Genomic DNA, 18,691 nt, shown 5'->3' on the forward strand with positions numbered 1-18,691 from the left:
TCCAAATGAAACGCAACATTTAATTTGGATCAGTGATGATTTGAGGTATCATGTCATCTGCTGCTGTTGGTCCACTGTGTTATCAAGTCCAAAGTCACCACTGCCGTCTACCGGAAGATTTTGGAGCACTTCATGCTTCTGTCTGTTGACAAGCTTTATGGAGATGACAATTTCCATTTCCAGCTAGACTTGGCACCTGCCCATGGTACCATAAACCACTGGTAACTGGTTGACTGACCATGCTACTCTGCATGAATGGCCAGACAACTCTCCTGACCTGAACTCAGAAACTATGGACTATTGTCAAGAGGAAGATGATACACACCAGACCCAACAATACAGACGAGCTGAAGGCCACATCAAAGCAACCTGGGCTTCCATAACACCTCAGCAGTGCCACAGGCTGATAGCATCCATGCCACGCCGCATTTAGGCAATCATTCATGCAAAAGGGGCCCAAACCAAGTACTTAGTACATATGCATGATTATACTTTCTAGAGGGCCGACATTGCTGTATTTAAAATCCTTTTTTTATTGATTTTATGTAATATTCTAATTTTCTGAGATTTTGAATTTGGGGTTTTTATAAACTGTAAGCCATAATAATCACAATTATAAAAAATAAAGGCTTCACATATCTCACTTTGTATGTAATGAGTCTGTATAAGATATTATTTTCACCTATAAAGTTGAATTACTGAAATAAATGAACTTTTGCACGATATTCAAATTTCACCTGTATATCATGCCAAGTGTGTGGTGGACAAACCGCCGTCAAGACCACTTACCATTAAGACAGGGAACAATATACTGAGTCAACTGCATATGCAGAAAATAATAAACACTGCCACACCACACCGCAAACACTGATTAAGCACTGTTCATAAGACTGCCTAAAATTCTACCTTTTTAAGGTCAAAATCATGAATAAAGCAATCTTTAAACTACTCCCATTTGAGTAACTGGCCTACTCCTTCCAAATACTTTCAGTTGCAGGATTCACATTCAATATGCACCTAGTTTTATATTATGTGTAGGCTATGCACAATTTATAGCAACATTTGATATCATTAACTAAAAGAAAACAACCAAATCCCTGTCAGGGTAGGCTACAAGATGTGACACACGCACGCACGCACGCACACACACACACACACACACACACACACACACACACACACGCATTGTAGAGTGCTGCTTTAGTAAGTTCAAGAAGCCTATTCAATGACATTTTAAACTGTACATTTAATTGTTTTATAATTTCATGTATAATCCGCCACATATTTGATCAGAAACTTTAAATTATACAACCACAAAGGCTATAAAACACATTTTTCTTACAGAAATAGTTTCCCTAGAATAGTGGGTAGGCTACAATGAGCCTACATGCTTTAAGGTTTAGGGTAGGCCTATAAAGAATGTGTTCAATTCAAGTTATTTTATTAATTTTTTGGTAGTGCAGCATGTTTCTGTAAGTGGTTCCATTATTCCTAAGGGCCCTTATGATGTTTCTGTGTGGAAACGGGGACGTTTCGGAGGAGGGGAATAATATAACCTACTTCCTGTTAAGTTTTTTTTATTATGATGGGGCAGAACGGAAGTGTCAGCCGTGTGAACATGTCTGACTTGTGGTTTTACGGCGGAGGCCCTGAATTGTAAATGGAATGCGCCCTGAATCGGCAGACACTCTGATAGGAGTCCAACGGGTCCACCCAGCCCTAAAAAGGATGATGGGAAATGTAGGATTACATAGCAACGGTGGTAAATACGTCAGCAAACTAACCAAATAGAGATCAGATACTCCCAATTACCGAATATAATGATATTCTGATGTATTTCTCGCTAGATATGTTTTCAAAACATATGTTTATGCACTTACTAGCTGAAGTGTGACGTATTTGTGTCACCATGATAACCCTTGACTTCAAAAATTTGCTCTGGGAAAAAAAAACTCGGCGGAGGGTGGAGGGAGGGAGGGAGCGCTCTTGTCAGCTGTGTGTGTGTGTGCTATCTTTGATTGTGTCCAGTTGATCAACAGCTTGGCACGTAGCCTATTTGTGTACCGAACATTTCTTGAGAATTAGCCTATCAGACTTCAGACAGATCATATGAATTCGCAATATCAAGATTATGAAAATAAAGTACATAGGTCTCGCTAGAAATCTTTTTAGCTCAGGGCTGCCGATAGGCTCGTTTAGCATTCCTCGATACTGATTGGTTTGTAGAGGGGCGTGCGTCTGACGTCACCCTATTTTCCCTGCAGCCCTGTGTAGTTCCGTAGTCTAGTTTAACGTTATCTAGCTGGCAGAGAAGTTGTAAAGGATCTTAACATTGTGTCTGTCGGTCAAATTGTAACTTATTTACCTCTGATCGTTTTCTTGTTGTGCTGTTTTGGACCGCAATTTTTTGCATTATAGTCAAAATCGCTTTGTTTTCCACCCAAAGGGGGCGTGGCCATGTCGGAACGTCAATTGCCTTCACCAGTTTGTTTGAATGAATGAATGAAGAAACATGTGAACATATCTATGGAACATATTAATTTCCTGCAGCGCTGTAGTTCAGGCAGCCGCCCAGACAATGCACACTTCAACCAAACATAATCCTAGAGGTAAATAAATGGCAAAACATAGGCTGAGAACGAATGTATGCGATATGTTTATTAAAACGTAATCAATACGTTTTGTAGCCAAACGTAATTGAGCATCCTGAACAGCTCTAGGCTGAGAACGAACTTGTTTGCGATATGTTCATAAAAACGTAATTTCGGACAAAATACGTTTTTCAGTCAAACGTAATTGAGAATGCCGAATATGTTCATAAAAACGTAATCATGGACAAAATACGTAAATGGTCAAACGTAATTGAGAATGCCGAATAGTCCTCTGGGAACGTAATTTGATGAGACAGGGTTGGACAGATAGACAGAGAGACAGACAGACAGAGAGACATACAGACAGACAGATACTGACAGGCAGTTTCATGATTTCTCTCTCTCTCTCACTCCTTTTGTTTTTGGTTGTTTTCCTCTTTTCTCTCTCTCTCTCTCTCTCTCTCTCTCTCTCTCTCTCTCTCTCTCTCTCTCTCTCTCTCTCTCTCTCTCTCTCTCTTTCTACATTATACTACAGACTTATTTTTTTTTCAAAGCAAGCGCAGTGTGTCACGAGCATTTAAGATTCTGGATTTTCTCGTTTTGACTTTTTTTTTTCCCACAGTGCAAATTCCAGCGCCATTCTGTTACATTGTTGCTGTATAAAAGGCTGTATTATGTCCCAGGCCCTCCCAGTTTAAAAAAGGCCAGAAGTGGACCGACGGTTTACATCTGCTGAAGGAATCAATCAGGATTATGTCAGCTGAAAAGAATCGCAGACAGCCGAGGCCGGGGCAGGCAGGCACTGTGTCTCTCTGTTGCTGTCTGAGTGTGTGTGTGTGTGTGTGTGTGTGTGTGTGTGTGTGTGTGTGTGTGTGTGTGTGTGTGTGTGTGTGTGTGTGTGTGTGTGTATCCCCCTGTGTAAAGGATGGGAACATTTCTGGAACGGAGAAAAGCACTTGTTGATTACGAACGTGCCCCGGCTTCGGTGACAAAGATGTCATTTTGGGGTCTAAAAAGCAAGAGGACTTTTTTTTTCTATTTATGTGTTTACCCCCCATCCACCCCCCACCCCTCCCTTCTCCAGCCCAGCCCTTCCCCCTCCTCCTCTGTGGGGGCGGATTGGAAGGGCACTAATTATCATTTCAGCAGAAATGATTAGGAGATCAAACAGGGGATCGAATGCCATTTCCTTCCATTAATGCAGGGGGGTTTAGAGTGCCTGTCATGGGCCGAGGCTTGTCCAAGGGTCTGTAGACAGAGAGAGAGAGGGAGAAAGACGGCGAGAGAGAGACAGAGAGAGTGAGAGAAAAGAAGAGAAAATGGAGGGATGAAAGGAGGATAGAGAATAGGCTTAAGAGGAAGGGAGTGAGGGATGGGACAAGGGGTTTTGGCTACAGGGAGAGAGAGACACGCTATTCAGTTAAAAGGCCAATAAAGTTTGCAAGTGTGAGCTGAAAGTCATCATTTGAGCACGGACAGATCAATACAAAATAGAAATGTTGTGAAACCTGTAAATAAACTAGAATAAGGAAAAAGTCACAGCCTGCTGGCCTCATAACCCTTTAATGCATATAGTGGTCGCAACAGTGGGCAGTGGGTTTTGACACCACAGTGGATGTTATATGCATATTATAATATTTCTATATTTTACGTATTGTATCATTTTATGTATTAGTTTGTTAAATATGAATTGATTTCAGTTTGGAAAAACTCCTTAGAAAAATGTGTGTTTAAAGTAAAGTATACTTTTTTTTCAAGCTTAAAGAGGGAAATATCCTGACTGATTTCTGTCTTGGTTAAAGGCCTACTTCACCGGTGGGAATATGAAGGTGTATTGAATTCTGAGATCCTATTTAGTATAAACGTGCAAAAAAATAAAAAATTGGTTCATCCTAGCCTGAGAAAAGGCAGAAAGAGTGTTTTATGGTCTTACTGTCTAACCCTACATTTTCCTTACTGTGACATCACAGTAAGGGTCAGGATTAACAGGACAGCTGGGCCAAGGGAAGACTGAGGGAAGACTGAGGGAAGAAAAACCTAATTCATTATATTATAATAGTGATTTTATAATGATAGAACACCTATTCCATATGGGTGAAGTATTCCTTTAATGAGGGAAAAATCCTGACTGATGTATGTCTTGGTTAAACAAGACATAACTGACAAAGGGGACACAGTACAATCACCAAAACACAATGAATTGACCATGTATTTGAATGTTAGACAGCAACGTTTGCACCTTTCTCCAAAGCCTTGTTCATTGGTGTATTTAGTATTGACCTAGACAGAGCTTCTACAGAGCCAGGTAATACATTATACCACAGGGTTTTATAGGCTGCTATGTGTCTTTCTCTGTCACTAGTAAACACACAGTTATGTGTAAAATAAGTGGAGTGCCCCTTTAAAGATAGTCCACAAAACCCATCAATCTAAAATACAGGTTTTCATTTCATATGAGTATTTAATAGACATATATCCTAGTGTACATCAATACTCTTTGATATTTCCGCCATCACAGCCTCTTATTAGGTTTCAACTTTGAAAGTATTTAGGCAAAAAAACACATTAAACAAGTGAGTAGTGACGCTGAAATTTGCATCTGACAAAGTTTTTCCCATTAAAAGATGAAAGCGACTGGAGGTGGATATCTGGTAGATTAGTGCTAAACAGGCTATAAGCAAAGGGGGCAGAAACACTAGGCTGTGAATGAGCCAGTGATTGTGTCAGATGAGAGAGAAAGATGTCATAGAGAATGTGAGAGATGACCTCTGTGTTCATCGCACCCATTAATGACCCTCAAGCTCCCCCCCCCCCACCCCACCACCCCACCCCCGCACATTCATTTTCACTCTCATCAAAATACATAAAAAAAAAAATATGGCGGAAATGACTATTGGTACAGTCATTTTCCCTATCCGCATTGTATTTATGTATTGGAAAGAAGAGAGGGGGGGGGGGAAGAAAAGGTAATAGATCAAGCACATTCCATTATTCTCTTATAAGATCATTAGCAAATATAATTAGATATGAAAGAAAGTAATTTGGAGAGGATAGGAGGGGTGGAGGGGGGTGAGGGGGAGGGGGGGGGGGAGAAAAGCGCTATCAGGCAAAGAGAAGACAGATTGTAGCATCAGTGAATGTTTGGGGCTTAAATTGCTCAGCGGAGGTATTATCAAAGCCGGCAATCTCTATAGCCCTCGGAAAATAGTTTGGGTAGAAAGTCAAGAGAGCAAGAGGAAAGAAAGAAAGAAAGAAAGAAAGAAAGAAAGAAAGAAAGAAAGAAAGAAAGAAAGAAAGAAAGAAAGAAAGAAAGAAAGAAAGAAAGAAAGAAAGAAAGAAAGAAAGAAAGAAAGAAAGAAAGAGGGGCCATTGACTTTCACTTCTTTGTGTTTTTCCTCCAACTGCAATCATTAGGTTTTTTTTTATTTTATTTTTTTTTGGTCTTTGAAAATCTCTCTGTCCGTTGTATTAGGAGTCTGCGGCAAAAACAAAACTGAGTTTATAAAAAGAAAACAAGTTGACATGGAGTCACTCACACAAACACACGCACACACACACACACACACACACACACACACACACACACACACACACACACACACACACACACACACACACACACACACACACACAGAAAAACATTATCACAGACAACAGAAAATAGGTAACCTTTTAACCTGCTTCTAGCACACGCATTGATTCGGTTTTTGTCTTATTTTTGCAACTTAAAAAAAGAACAGAAAATTGCGTTTTTGCCTTGAAGTCCCTTTTCGTGAGGAAGCTTTTTTCCGCTGCACACATCACACACACACACACACACACACACACACACATCACACACACACACACACACACACACATCACACACACACACACACACACACACATCACACACACACACACACTCCTCCGCCTGCACTTCACCACCTGCAAACAGGAGTTTTCGTCACTCTTTTTGTCGCACCTTAACACCGACACCATGTTTGTCTAATAGGGATCTGAGCCCAAAGCTGAGAGCACAACAGCCCCGCAGCGTCTCAACACAAATCTTTGCTTTTTTCTCTCTCTCACCCCTTCTTCTTTTCTTGTTCTTTAGTAGTGCTTTGAGGAATTGTAGGAGGGAGGGAGGGAGGGTGCAGAGGAGGAGGTGGCGGGTTGGGTGGATGGATGTGGAATTTTTTTTTCTAGTCTTTTGTGCAAAATCACAGGGAATGGTAACTATAAACATCCTGTATTCATTAAAACCATCTAAAAATAAAAATGTTGGAGAGAGAGAGGGGTTTGGGGGGGTAGCATACTCACTTCCTCGGTGTATACAGGCAGGCAGGCAGGCAGGCAGGCAGGCAGGCAGGCCGTGTTATGCCTGGTGCCGCTCATATTTACATATTTATAAATACTGGGCTGTACAATGAGACTGGGCTGTGCCAAAAACAACACTGTCTTGCTGTAGTGTAAGGGCCTAGTATGCCTGGGAGAGGGAACAGAAGAGCCCTAGTCACTCTCAGTGTCATCTCTTCTATCATTTTCTTTATTCTTTTTCTATTTTAAAGGTGCAGTGTGTAATATGACATCATCAAGAAAGTTCTACAAAGTTCTAGAATGCAACACTCCCTGGGTAACCCCACCCCTTTCGAATAACAGAAGCTACAGTGGCCTTCAAGGACAAGAACAATTCTAAATTTTAAACAATGCACCTGATGACATTCCAACTATGACACTTTCAAGATGGCGGCACTAGGCCTTGGTCCAAAATATGCAGACATATGGACATATATGAGACCCTTTCTAAGGGAAAAAATATTTTTCAGCTATTATGCACTAAATTAAATGTACTTATGGATATTATAATTACTTTCTACAAAATCTGCTAGGAAATAAAACCCAAAATTCTACACACTGCAGGTTTAAATAAAAAGAGTTTAAAAAAATAGATCTAGATACAGGCTACTGTGATGTGTAATACAACTTCCTGATTGTTAAACCAATCAGCTGTGTCCCAGTTCCGTATTGGTGAGCATTTCTGTTTTCCGGAGCAGCTAAAGGACCATGCCACCTGCCTTACCTTGTCTTTAAGAAGTTCTCTGAACCTGTAGTAGGCATTCCTAACTTATTTTGTGGAACAGGAGGCAACGTGTGCATACACCAGTTGCATATGCTTCTTCCCTTGTTTTATTTGAATAATTCTATAAAGGCCTGGGGCGAACAGGGGAAATACATACTTACAGCATTGAAAGCTAAAGAAAAGTCAACACCAGTAGTATATCTTTCCAGGGATCCTCAGAACTGGCTTTGAATAGTTGTTTCGAGAATATACCCTCTACTGAAGATGCATCTGTTGTAATACGGCTGGACAGTGTGTTCTGTGGATTACCCAGAGTGACTCAAACACTAACTGCTATGTAAAAGGAGTTAGTGGTTCTCAAAATGTTCAAAATTGAGGTTAAAGACATGTATTAACTAAACCCGTATGTAAACCAACTGAAGATATAAAGTATAATGCTGCTGAAACAGAGGCACTAGGTGTCTCTTTGTCTCTTGTGATAGCTTTCATTTCCCCAAAATGCTTTTAGAAATGTTCCATACTTTACCAGTCTCTAGAATGGTAGGAGGTTGCACTGCACAATGCACAGCTTCTGTCGTGTGATGTTTTCTTTTCACAGACTTCTATTAATGTGAGGTGAGGCCTCTGAGACCACACTCACACTCACACTTTTTTTTTTTTTTTTTTACACGTACACACACACACACACACACACACACACACACACACACACACACACACACACACACACACACACACACACACACACACACACACACACACTCACACACACACACACACACATACACACACACACACACACACACTTTGCATTGTGTTGCCATTGTTTCCGTCCTCCTTTTCCCATGTATCCATTGTGTTAAGCATGACACATGTATTAACAGTGGATGGATCCTGGAGCTGTGTGCCCTCACACCATATGCTGTCTCTTTTTCACGGGCCCTCTCCTCTGTAATAACCACCTCCACATGCTATCTCCTAGCTCACCACAAGAGGGCAGACCTATGCTTTTTAACATTATCTGTTAAGGCCTTGTAGAGATTTGTGCTTTGTCGCTATTTTTTGTGTCTTAAATATGAGACAACACCAGTGAGATCATTTTTTTTATTAAGATAGATATTTAGCCATATCCTTCTGCCATCATTGTTTTAACACTGCATCAAGGCAGACTCTTTTGAAAGGGAATTAGATAAGCCTTTTCTTTTTTTCGTTCATGTGATAAATGAATTCTAGCCAGGTTTTTTTTTTTTTTTTTTTTTTTGTGTCTGCGAGGTGCATCTGTTGCCATGCCCGAATGGGAAATTAAGAAAAAAATTGCAAGGGAAGTTATGCTAAATCTATAAAGTTGGCTGAGGAAAATGTTCTCTTCTCTCTCTCTCTCTCTCTCTCTCTCCCCATCCTATCGCAGTGGCAGTTGTTTGGGGAGAAGGAGCAGCACGCTTAAATAATAACATTCCAGGTGGCTTAGTTAATGAACAGTGAAAATCAAATATGGAGCCCTAATCTGGAGCTCGTTACAGGCTACTTTCTTTACAGGGAAGTCAAATGCAGGAGAGAGTGCCCTAAGGGGGGAAGAGAGACCTGGCACTTTAGTAGAAGCTTCCAAAAAATGAGGAAACTTTTGATTTTTGGGGTTTATTCTAGAGATGGTGGAAATAAAACTAGATACGATAGATGGGAAATCCAAAGGGCATGAAGAAATGACTGAGGTTTTAATAGTGTATTCAACAACAGTGTTCAGATGGATAAGCCTTTCATTTAGTCATGACTTATAAGACCAGACACTGCAGGCAAAATGATCCCTTTTTCAAGCACCGACCAATTTCTTGATTTTTGTCTATTTTGCTTCCATTACTTTTTATTTCATACTAATATACATAAAAAGGTCCAAACATGTACATTTACGTGTTTTATTTGACTAAATCTTGTTCGGTTTTTCGTCTGCATATTTATCTTATGCAGCCATCTTTATCTCAACATCATTTTTATTTTCTCAATGTGTTTTTTCTTCAGAACCCTGAACCGTAAATCTCAACTTCACCTGATAAAGACTAGACTCTCTAGAATAATGCTTATCACTTACCTCATGTTATCACAGAAGGGTTTGTCCATATGTTGTTAATTGTCTAAATATTGATATAGTTTCTTTTTTTTCAAACATGCCCAAAACATGCCAATATACATTTTAAAGACCTCTGCATATCATATTTTTTTATGTATAAAATAAAAGAAGGATGTATCCAAAATCTGTTGTTTTTAAAAAGATATTTAATATATATATTATACAGTATATGCATATTCAACTGCAGTGTCTGGCCTTAATAGAGAAAGGTCTTCACTAGTAGGGAAAGTACTGGTCTAAATGCATGTGTAGGCATCCTCAGTTAGAGCTATATGCACAGCCTTCAGTGTCTCATTTACTGGCTTAGCTTGCCATCTTGTGGTGGAGCTTGGTTAACAAATCCTCTCCTCTCCTCTCCTCGTGTGGAATACATATGCCGCCAATATGGTTTGAAGCCACCAGTTATTTGACTGTAAAAAAAACGATGCAATGAACATATCTGCATACTAAAAAAAGCTCATGTTTCTATGATGAATAGAATAATACGAAATGTGTATTAGGAAGAATCAGATACTGTACATTCCTCAGATATATATATATTTTTTAGATCAACGCTTCAACCAATATCCTTAGATGACAAAAAGCTATTTGTAATAATCTCTTAATATCACATGAAGCATCTGAAAGCTGAAGGGCCCAAATGAGACATATCCAGTAAAGTAAATGTTGGTTGCAGTGATGAAGGCGCTTGTATATCCTCCATACACAGCCGTAGAGTTATTACTCTTGTGTTGAATGTGTGAGAGATGTTTTATCATGTTATTAGCTCTTTATCTTCCCTCCGATACAGCGCCACTTCCTTTCATTTGGATATCCATTTCCGCCCCCCCCCCCCCTCCTCCCCTTTTGGCAAATGCAGCGCAGCTCAAATAAAAGCCCTGTTTTAATTTGGTTTTGTCAGATTCATAACGGCACTTTAAAAGAACATGACGTGCAAATGTGTTCAGAGGGTGTTTTATTGCAAAATAATTTTTTGCAGAGGAAGTTGCTGAGGAATGAAAAGTGTAAGGAGAAGGATGGGGGTGTGTGGGGTGGGTGGGGGGTGGTGGGGGGGTGGCAGGGACAAGTTGTATTATTTAGTGGCCGCGGCTGTGGGAGACCTAATTATAGCTATGCATTTTCTGACTCTGTCTCACAAGTCTTCAAACTTTTTTTTTTTTTTTTCATCAGAATTACTCACTCCACTTCTCACCCACTGTCACACTTATTAAGCCCCGACCATCTTGATTGTGACTTCTATGGATCTCAGTCTATCAAGTGTCAGCCTCTCCTATCATTATACCAACTGATATTTCACTGAGCAGCCTACAACAATCTCACTGGTGTAAAATAATAAGGAACAAATACATGGTAGTTTGTGTCGATGTAGCAATCTAATGTAAAGGGCTGCTTTATAAGAGTAGGTTCTGACTCTGCTAACAGTTACTGTCAGCAGAGTTCACATACATACGTGACCATGACGGGCCCAACAAACACACAGGAATGTTTAGTGATGTTATACAATTTATATTTTTGGCCTGGTCCCCTTGACTACCAGTGTTTGAGCTAAGCTAACCTTGATAAGCGACATTTGCCCATTTCTATCTAACATCAAAAATGCAGTTTACGTCGCCTTTCCTTGATCCTTAGAGTAAGGCATAAAAGCTGGAAATGTTGGACTATTCCTTTAAATTAGTTTTGCTTTTAGTGTTTTTGTTATTTGGATGAAATGACCCTTTATGGTCTTCACATTGGACTGAATTAGCAATGAAGCCATTGTGAAAAGCAGTCTCAGAAATATCTCATTCATCAATTTGGGCCTAATTCTGAGTGTGTGTGTGTGTGTGTGTGTTTTGTGGCTAGGTCCCTTGTGCTAACCTGCCTCTTGTTCTCTGTATAGTGCATCTGTGGCTAGGAGAGGAGGAGCAGCCCATCATGAGCCATGAGCTGACACACCACGACCCCCACCACCTTAACAACCACAGCAACAACCGTAACCTAAACCATGACGCGGAGGGCCCGGACGCCCAAAACAAAGACTAAACGGCCCCCCCCCCAGGGATGATGAAGAAAGCGATGATGATGATGATGATGGTGATGAAGAAGAATGCTTAACAAATGAAGGAAAACACTATAAACAAAGACTTTATTTAAGATGAGAGAAAAAAAACAGAAAAGAAAAAAAAACACATACTACCGTCAGAGTCAAGAGAAAGGAGAGGACTATATGGAGGAACCTTTGGGACATGTTTCTTTATTTTTTTTGTTTTGGGGGGGGGGGGGTGTATTTGCGAGATGGACCTAATCTAAAAAAATGACTTTTCCGCTAAACAAAAGTGATGGCAAATTCCCCCCCCCCCTGTTCCCTGTTTTTGTTTATGTCTTCTGTGATCTGAATTGCCCCCCCCCCCCTTTTTTCGTCTTTTTCCTCTTATACAATGTTTTTTTTTTTTGTTTTTTTTTTATGAAAACTACCTGTCTGATTACCTTAGCACTTCCTGTAACTGGCACCAACCGCGATCTCTGATACATTCCTCCGGCTTAGAAGAAAAAGGTTCTGTGTGTGTGTGTGTGTGTGTGTGTGTGTGTGTGTGTGATTTTGATTTTGATTTTTTTTTTAATTAGGACTTGAAGAAGAAGAAGAAGAAGATGAAGAAGTGGTGTTGCGTATAATCAAACTTGCTTTTCAAAAAGACTCTCTTCTCTCTCTCACTGTCAAATGAAGAGGACAGTTTTGTGTGTTTTGCAAGTCCACGGAAGCGACCACCGTTGTATTGTAACCCCCGGAATGTATTCTACTGTATAGAATAGAAGACTTCAAAAAAACAGAACTGTTGACAGAGACCAAGCACATTTTAACCCTGTCAAAAAGCGGTCCCACTTCTGCTGTCATAGTCACTATATTTATGTCCCATGATGCATCACACTGATTGTGGTTGAACTAAAAAAGGACAAGGGGGGGTGGGGGTGGGGGGGGGGGGGGCAATGGCACCGTATGACAATCTACAACGTGAGTTTGCTTACAGAAAATGATATGGTATTGCTGGTGGACAAAAAAACACGGACTCAGAAGTGACTTTTGAAGTTGGTGGTGCTAACGATTGATTGTAAAGAAGGAGAATACTATTCAAACTGCCCTAGATGTACTTATAATAATACTATATCCCTCTCCCTCCATAACTAAACTATCTTCACCCTATGGCTATATGGCTTCCCTGTGTCTTTTTCTCTTTTCTTTGCTCTAGTCTGTACCATTCAACCCCCCCCACCCACCCCCATTGACACTCAATGTACATAGAGAGATATACAGTAGTTAAAAAAAAAATGTTAAAGACTTTGAGAAAGTTTTGAAAGCATTGGTGGCGGAGAAGAAGTGACGGTAGTTTACGCAGCCGTGTCCTTTAAGGGTGTAGGCGGTCTTTTTGAAGAATTTTAAAAGTTACAAACAAAAGATGGGGGACACATTTTATTTCTCAATCGACCTATCAAACCCTTTCTCTTCATCTCTCATGTCGCCCCCCCCCCCCCCCCCCCTCCTCGAGGACTCTCTAGCGTCGCAGGTGTTTCTAAAATACTGCCACCGGTCATTGTTGCACAGTGTTACTGACTACTGAAAAATGGGTTTGATGTATTTTACTTTTTAATATGAGTAAAAAAAAAAGAAAAAACAAGACAAAAAACTGGAAAAAAGACATATTGTGTATAGCCTTTAGAATACAAAGTCTTCTGTTATCGCTTCTACAATAAATGAAAAAAAACTATGTAGCCGTGCTAGAAAACCGTAGGACGTAGGGTTGATTTTATTTCAAATTTTCTTTTTTTTTATATGTACTGTACATTAAATGCCTTTTCTTCATTTTACCGATCAAAAAAAAGAAGGAAAAAAAAGAGGAAAAAAGATGACAATCGTCTCCTGTGCTGCAAACATATTTGCCCCCCCCCCTTTCCTCCCCCCATATATACAGAATCCATTATGCATAGAGGGACTCTATCCTTTCTTGTTTTCTTTTGTTTTTTTTTATTTGTTTGGGGTTTTTTCTCAGAAGTATTTTGCACTGTGATAGTATTATAAATCCAACCTATACAGTACAAAAACCTAGCTAACTAACTAAACTGAAGGTGTGTGTGTTTTGTGTGTCCCCTTGGCATTGTGAAATGTTTCTACGTCAATTTCTTTGTGTGAACCCCCCCCCCCCCCCAGAGAAAAGAAGAATTCTAATGCGGTAATGTACAGTTCAAAAAAATATAAGACTTCTTTTTATTTGAGTTTGGATCAACCTCTATACTGTATGTGGCTTTGGACAAAATTGTTACCCAGATTTTTTTTTTGTATGCAAAAAAAAAATATTCCCCTTCTGGCCTGGTACTGCTATTTAAGCCTGAGCGATTGACTCAGTTCTCCATATTCCAATGTGAGGAGACTTCTGATGCAGTACAAGCATCTGATTTTTTATTTTTTTTCTCCATTTCATTTGATTTATGTAGATGACAATTAACCATTCTTTCAATTTCAAAAAATTGCCAGGAAAAGAGGGGTGGATTCAAAACTAAAAGTAAGAGTGAGACAATATGTGAGAAGTAATGGTTGTAGGGAAATATAACAGGGTGTGTTGAAAAGGGAGGAATTCTGGGATATGGGGTCGGAAGTAAACCAATCAGAACGTATATATCCTGCCTGGAGGCAAATCGACCAATGGCGTGGCCCCTCTGACCCCTTATATCTCTGTGTTTTCCAGGGGGGGTGAAAAAAGATGGAGAGATTAAATATGGCGGGGGAGTCTGTCTTTATAGGCTCTCTCTCCTTCTCTGAACCAGCTATAATGAGCATTCCACTCCACATTATATTATGTACAAAACCTGTCTCGTGAGCTGAACAACTCTTTATGTTTCGCTGTTACCCTCATGGCAGATGCTTCGTTTTGTAACTACTGAACTGTACTTATAGTAAAAATAAAATGTATTCAAACTAAAAAAAAAAAGAAAAAAAGGAATGGATTGTCTCAATGCAACGGCCTGTTTCATGTTTATTGAATTTTATTCGTTTCTGACCGAGCGAAAGCCGCGTCTGAGTGTGTCAGTGTGTGTGTGTGTGTGTGTGTGTGTGTGTGTGTGTGTGTGTGTGTGTGTGTGTCCAAATGAGCTATGGTCAAACAAAATGGGGGGTGATGGGAAACACTTGAAATGGCTCAAAACGCCACACATTGCAACATGTAACAGGGAGATTCAGATAGAAAGTCCTTCTCAGATAAGAGATATTTGCAGTGAGCATCATACACAGTTGTCTTCTTTCCCCACCATGTTTCCAGGTTAAAGGTGCAGTGTGTAGATTTTATTGGCATTTCTCAGAACAGACTTGGTTGAAATAGAATATAATATTCCCAAGTATGTTTTTCACTAGAAAAAAAAAGGATGAGCATTTTATTTACATAGGACCACCATGTTTCTACAGTAGCACAGGACAGACACACTTAACGGCCTTACGTGTTTAAGGGTGTCTGCCAGAAATGCACTTGCTAATATAACTAAATACATTTTCACCTCATCACTTGATAATGTGAAGAGACGAAAAGCAGGGGTGGATGGTTCCATCTTAACTATAGCTTCTTGTCCTTGAAGGTATCTTCTGTAAATCTCCCAAAGGGAGGCTTGTGGGTTGCAATGTACAATGTTCACCACCAGATGGCGCCAGCATACTACTATATTACATGCTGCACCCTTTAGGTTCCTTTTAACATAAGCGCACACATGGGACTTATTGCCAATTCTCCCATATACACTGTCCTTACCAATGTGTTGAAACTAATAATGGAGAAAATGAATCAGTCAAGACTAAAAAAAAAGCTGGAGATAATGTGATGGCATATCCAATACCTTATCCATCAATAGCCAAACTGTTACTAGCAGATCGACACACGCTGTTGCACACAAGATAATCATGTAAGTAAATATAAAGATATTATATTATAGTGCAAACATACTGAAGTCCTGCATTCAAAATATTATCTTAGAAAAAGTATAGTTACATCATCAGAATCAAGCAGCAAACATATCAAAGTTGAATATGTGAATGTAGATACAGTATTACACTGAGGTGTCTGCTGGGCTTCAGCAGCTGATTGTGAAACATTGAAATCTCCGGATGGTAGCCTGGAAGGAAGTGAATTTAATTTTGAAGCAATCTGAATACAAAACAGTGTTAAACCTGAACAGATTACAATAACATATGAGTCATTCTATAAGTAGGGGTACATTTCATATCAACCAACAAGTGAAGAAATCAGTGTGCCATTTTGATAAATAATCTAGTAGTTGTTTCCATAATATACCCCTTTATTGTGTTTAATACATTAATTGCCAAGCTTAATCTGTAATGAATTTTCAAATATTTAATTGAAAGTAACCATTTGATTCGTTACTATGTCAACTGTGTTACGGACAAACATGTGTCATAAAAAACATTAATAAACCACTACACATTTGATAAAACATGTGTATGGAAGTTTTTGAGTCTATTCACCAAGGAGTTTGAGAGTTGTCTGTCTAACTGATTTGAAAATATGAATATTGAGCTAGATAATGAAGATTCTGTGGGAGGCTACTATCAAATATGACCATTCTTTCAACATTTATCCATAGTAGACGAAATTATGAGGTATACAACATCCTTATGTAAGAGGGAGCCCTCTCTAAAAGTATCCCAGATCAAATTGTTAACAGCCCAGCCAACATTTACCAGATGTACGACATACAAACCACATGTAACACAGTTGACCAACGACCAAGTAACACAGTTGACTGCAGTAACACGGTTGACAGGATAGGAGAAAAAGGGAAACTTTCTTTTGGAAAAAAACGTTTTATTTTGATGACAAATGTAATTATATAATGCGATTAAGATGATGAGTTCAATTTCATTGAAATATACAGAAAAACATTAACATAATAGAAAAACATTGTAGTGGAGAGTGGGGTAAAGTGAGATTTTTTTTTTACATTTGCTCCCCTCTAAGCGAGCTAAAATGATTTATCAGTCAAATTTACACATTTCCCATTACTTCATGATGTTTCCTAGCAAAGGAAATGATCAGAATGTATCCAGGACGAAAGGCAGTGATAATATGATTGTTTAAAAATAATTTTCTTGTGTCTCACTGAGACAGATCAGATAAATCAAGGGGGTTAACTGATCCACTTGCTTTTTCCACTATGGAACTACCATAACAACACATGTTGTAACTGTGAGTTTTCATGTCCATTCCGCCAAATGGGTGACATTTCTGTCCCCAAGCCTTCAAAGGTACACATTTGCATGACAATTAATTATAACATACATTAATGCATTAAGCAATGTCTCTTCCACATTGACCTGATTGTGGATTTTAAATATGTATTTTATAACACTGATAAAAACTACAGTTTACACTGAAAAACAGCATTTTTAACCTGTCCCCACTCTCTAACACAACACTTTAGTATGGAATATAATGAAACAAATCCACCAGAAATCTTAATTTGTGTGCACTGCTGTGTGATTCTATGTTCAATATGCTTCAATGCAAATGTTATCATCAGAAATCCATAATATTTCAGTTAAAATACACATTTTAGTCGTGTCCCCAGGTTTACACTCAGTCCTGTTACCCTAACAACACATTTAACGCTCTAAAATCCTTGCAACATTACAAACAGCCCTTGCTAAACTGGAATATGAGCACTGTAGCTCTTCTGATAGGTCATGGGAAGACCACAAGTAGGTTCCCCCCTTTTATTTTCAGTGTATTGGATGATATTGTAACCATAGTTGACTGGGTACATCTTAACGTTCAGTCCTGTTACCTAAATTATTTATTTAATTGTATTTGTTTATTTTTTAAATTTAAATCACCAGAATGTGCTGAGTGTACTCATGAACTAAAATGGACCCTATGTCTATATTTGCATGTTTATGCCAATTATATGTTCAAAAAAATTCAGTCCTGTTACTTTCAGTCCTGTTACTTTAATACATTTATATATATTATAAACCTAGTTAAACATTCAATACAATATCCAGAGATTGACCAATAAATATTTTGAATGGTTAAATATAATGTGTTATGAGATTCAGCTTTGAAAAAATAAAAAAGTTTAATTTGGAAGAGTTGCAACATGCAAATACATTAATGTATGTTATATTTATGCCCGTATGCCCTTAAAGGCTTGGGGACAGAAATGTCACCCATTTGGCGGAATGGCCCTTATAGTACGTTCCATGTGTTCCAGCGAGATGTTATACTTAATCACTGAATAAATTAATTATAAAGCCTTTTTATCTTCATAATTTCTCAACGTCACAGCAAATGATATAGTCCCATCATTGGATAAACCACACCACATTTCAATAGATTTTCTATTAATAATTTGATATTTTGACACCAGTCAGTAGGTAGGTATAAGGGTTGAGTGAGTATGGGCCAAAAAAGTAAAAACAAATAAAAAACATACATTTAAATGCTATAACATACAAGAATAAAGTGTTAGCTCAAGTGAATAATCATTTTGATCTTTCAGATTTGATTTATGCAAAAAATGACAAGAGCCAGCATGCCTTGGGACCCTCCCTTGGTCCTTCTGAGATGTTTTCTGTACTTCCTGATCAAACAGGGAACTCTCCACTCAAAGGTGTCCGAGCAACTACGCGTTTAAATATCACAATGTGGGGCATCTGACCAATGAGTGGAAAGAACGTGATCTCATCAACGATGTGTGTGTGTGTGTGTGTGTGTGTGTGTGTGTGTGTGTGTGTGTGTGTGTGTGTGTGTGTGTGTGTGTGTGTGTGTTTGTTTGTATGTGCGTGCGTGTGTGTGTGCGCGTGTATGTGTGTGTGTGTGTGTACATCTGTAGGTGCAACTACAAATAATATAACATAGCATCATGAGAACAGTGATATTCTCCCAC

The 18,691-nt window shown here is 39.0% G+C and overlaps 1 protein-coding gene across 1 annotated transcript in view; it reads left to right on the plus strand.

Annotated features, from left to right (window-relative positions):
• znf536 (zinc finger protein 536) overlaps positions 1–11,797 on the plus strand; it is a gene marked incomplete at both ends in the record, with an annotated part of 101,641 nt that extends 89,844 nt beyond the window's left edge. The window contains one exon of the mRNA XM_080032951.1: positions 11,655–11,797. Within this exon, the coding sequence (XP_079889077.1) occupies positions 11,655–11,797 (143 nt within the window). The remainder of the gene's footprint in view (positions 1–11,654) is intronic.
• Between the last annotated feature and the right edge of the window lie 6,894 nt (positions 11,798–18,691).

This window comes from Ammodytes marinus (genome assembly GCF_949987685.1).
Source record: "Ammodytes marinus genome assembly, chromosome: 1".
In the NCBI taxonomy this organism is placed as follows: Eukaryota; Metazoa; Chordata; class Actinopteri; order Uranoscopiformes; family Ammodytidae; genus Ammodytes; species Ammodytes marinus.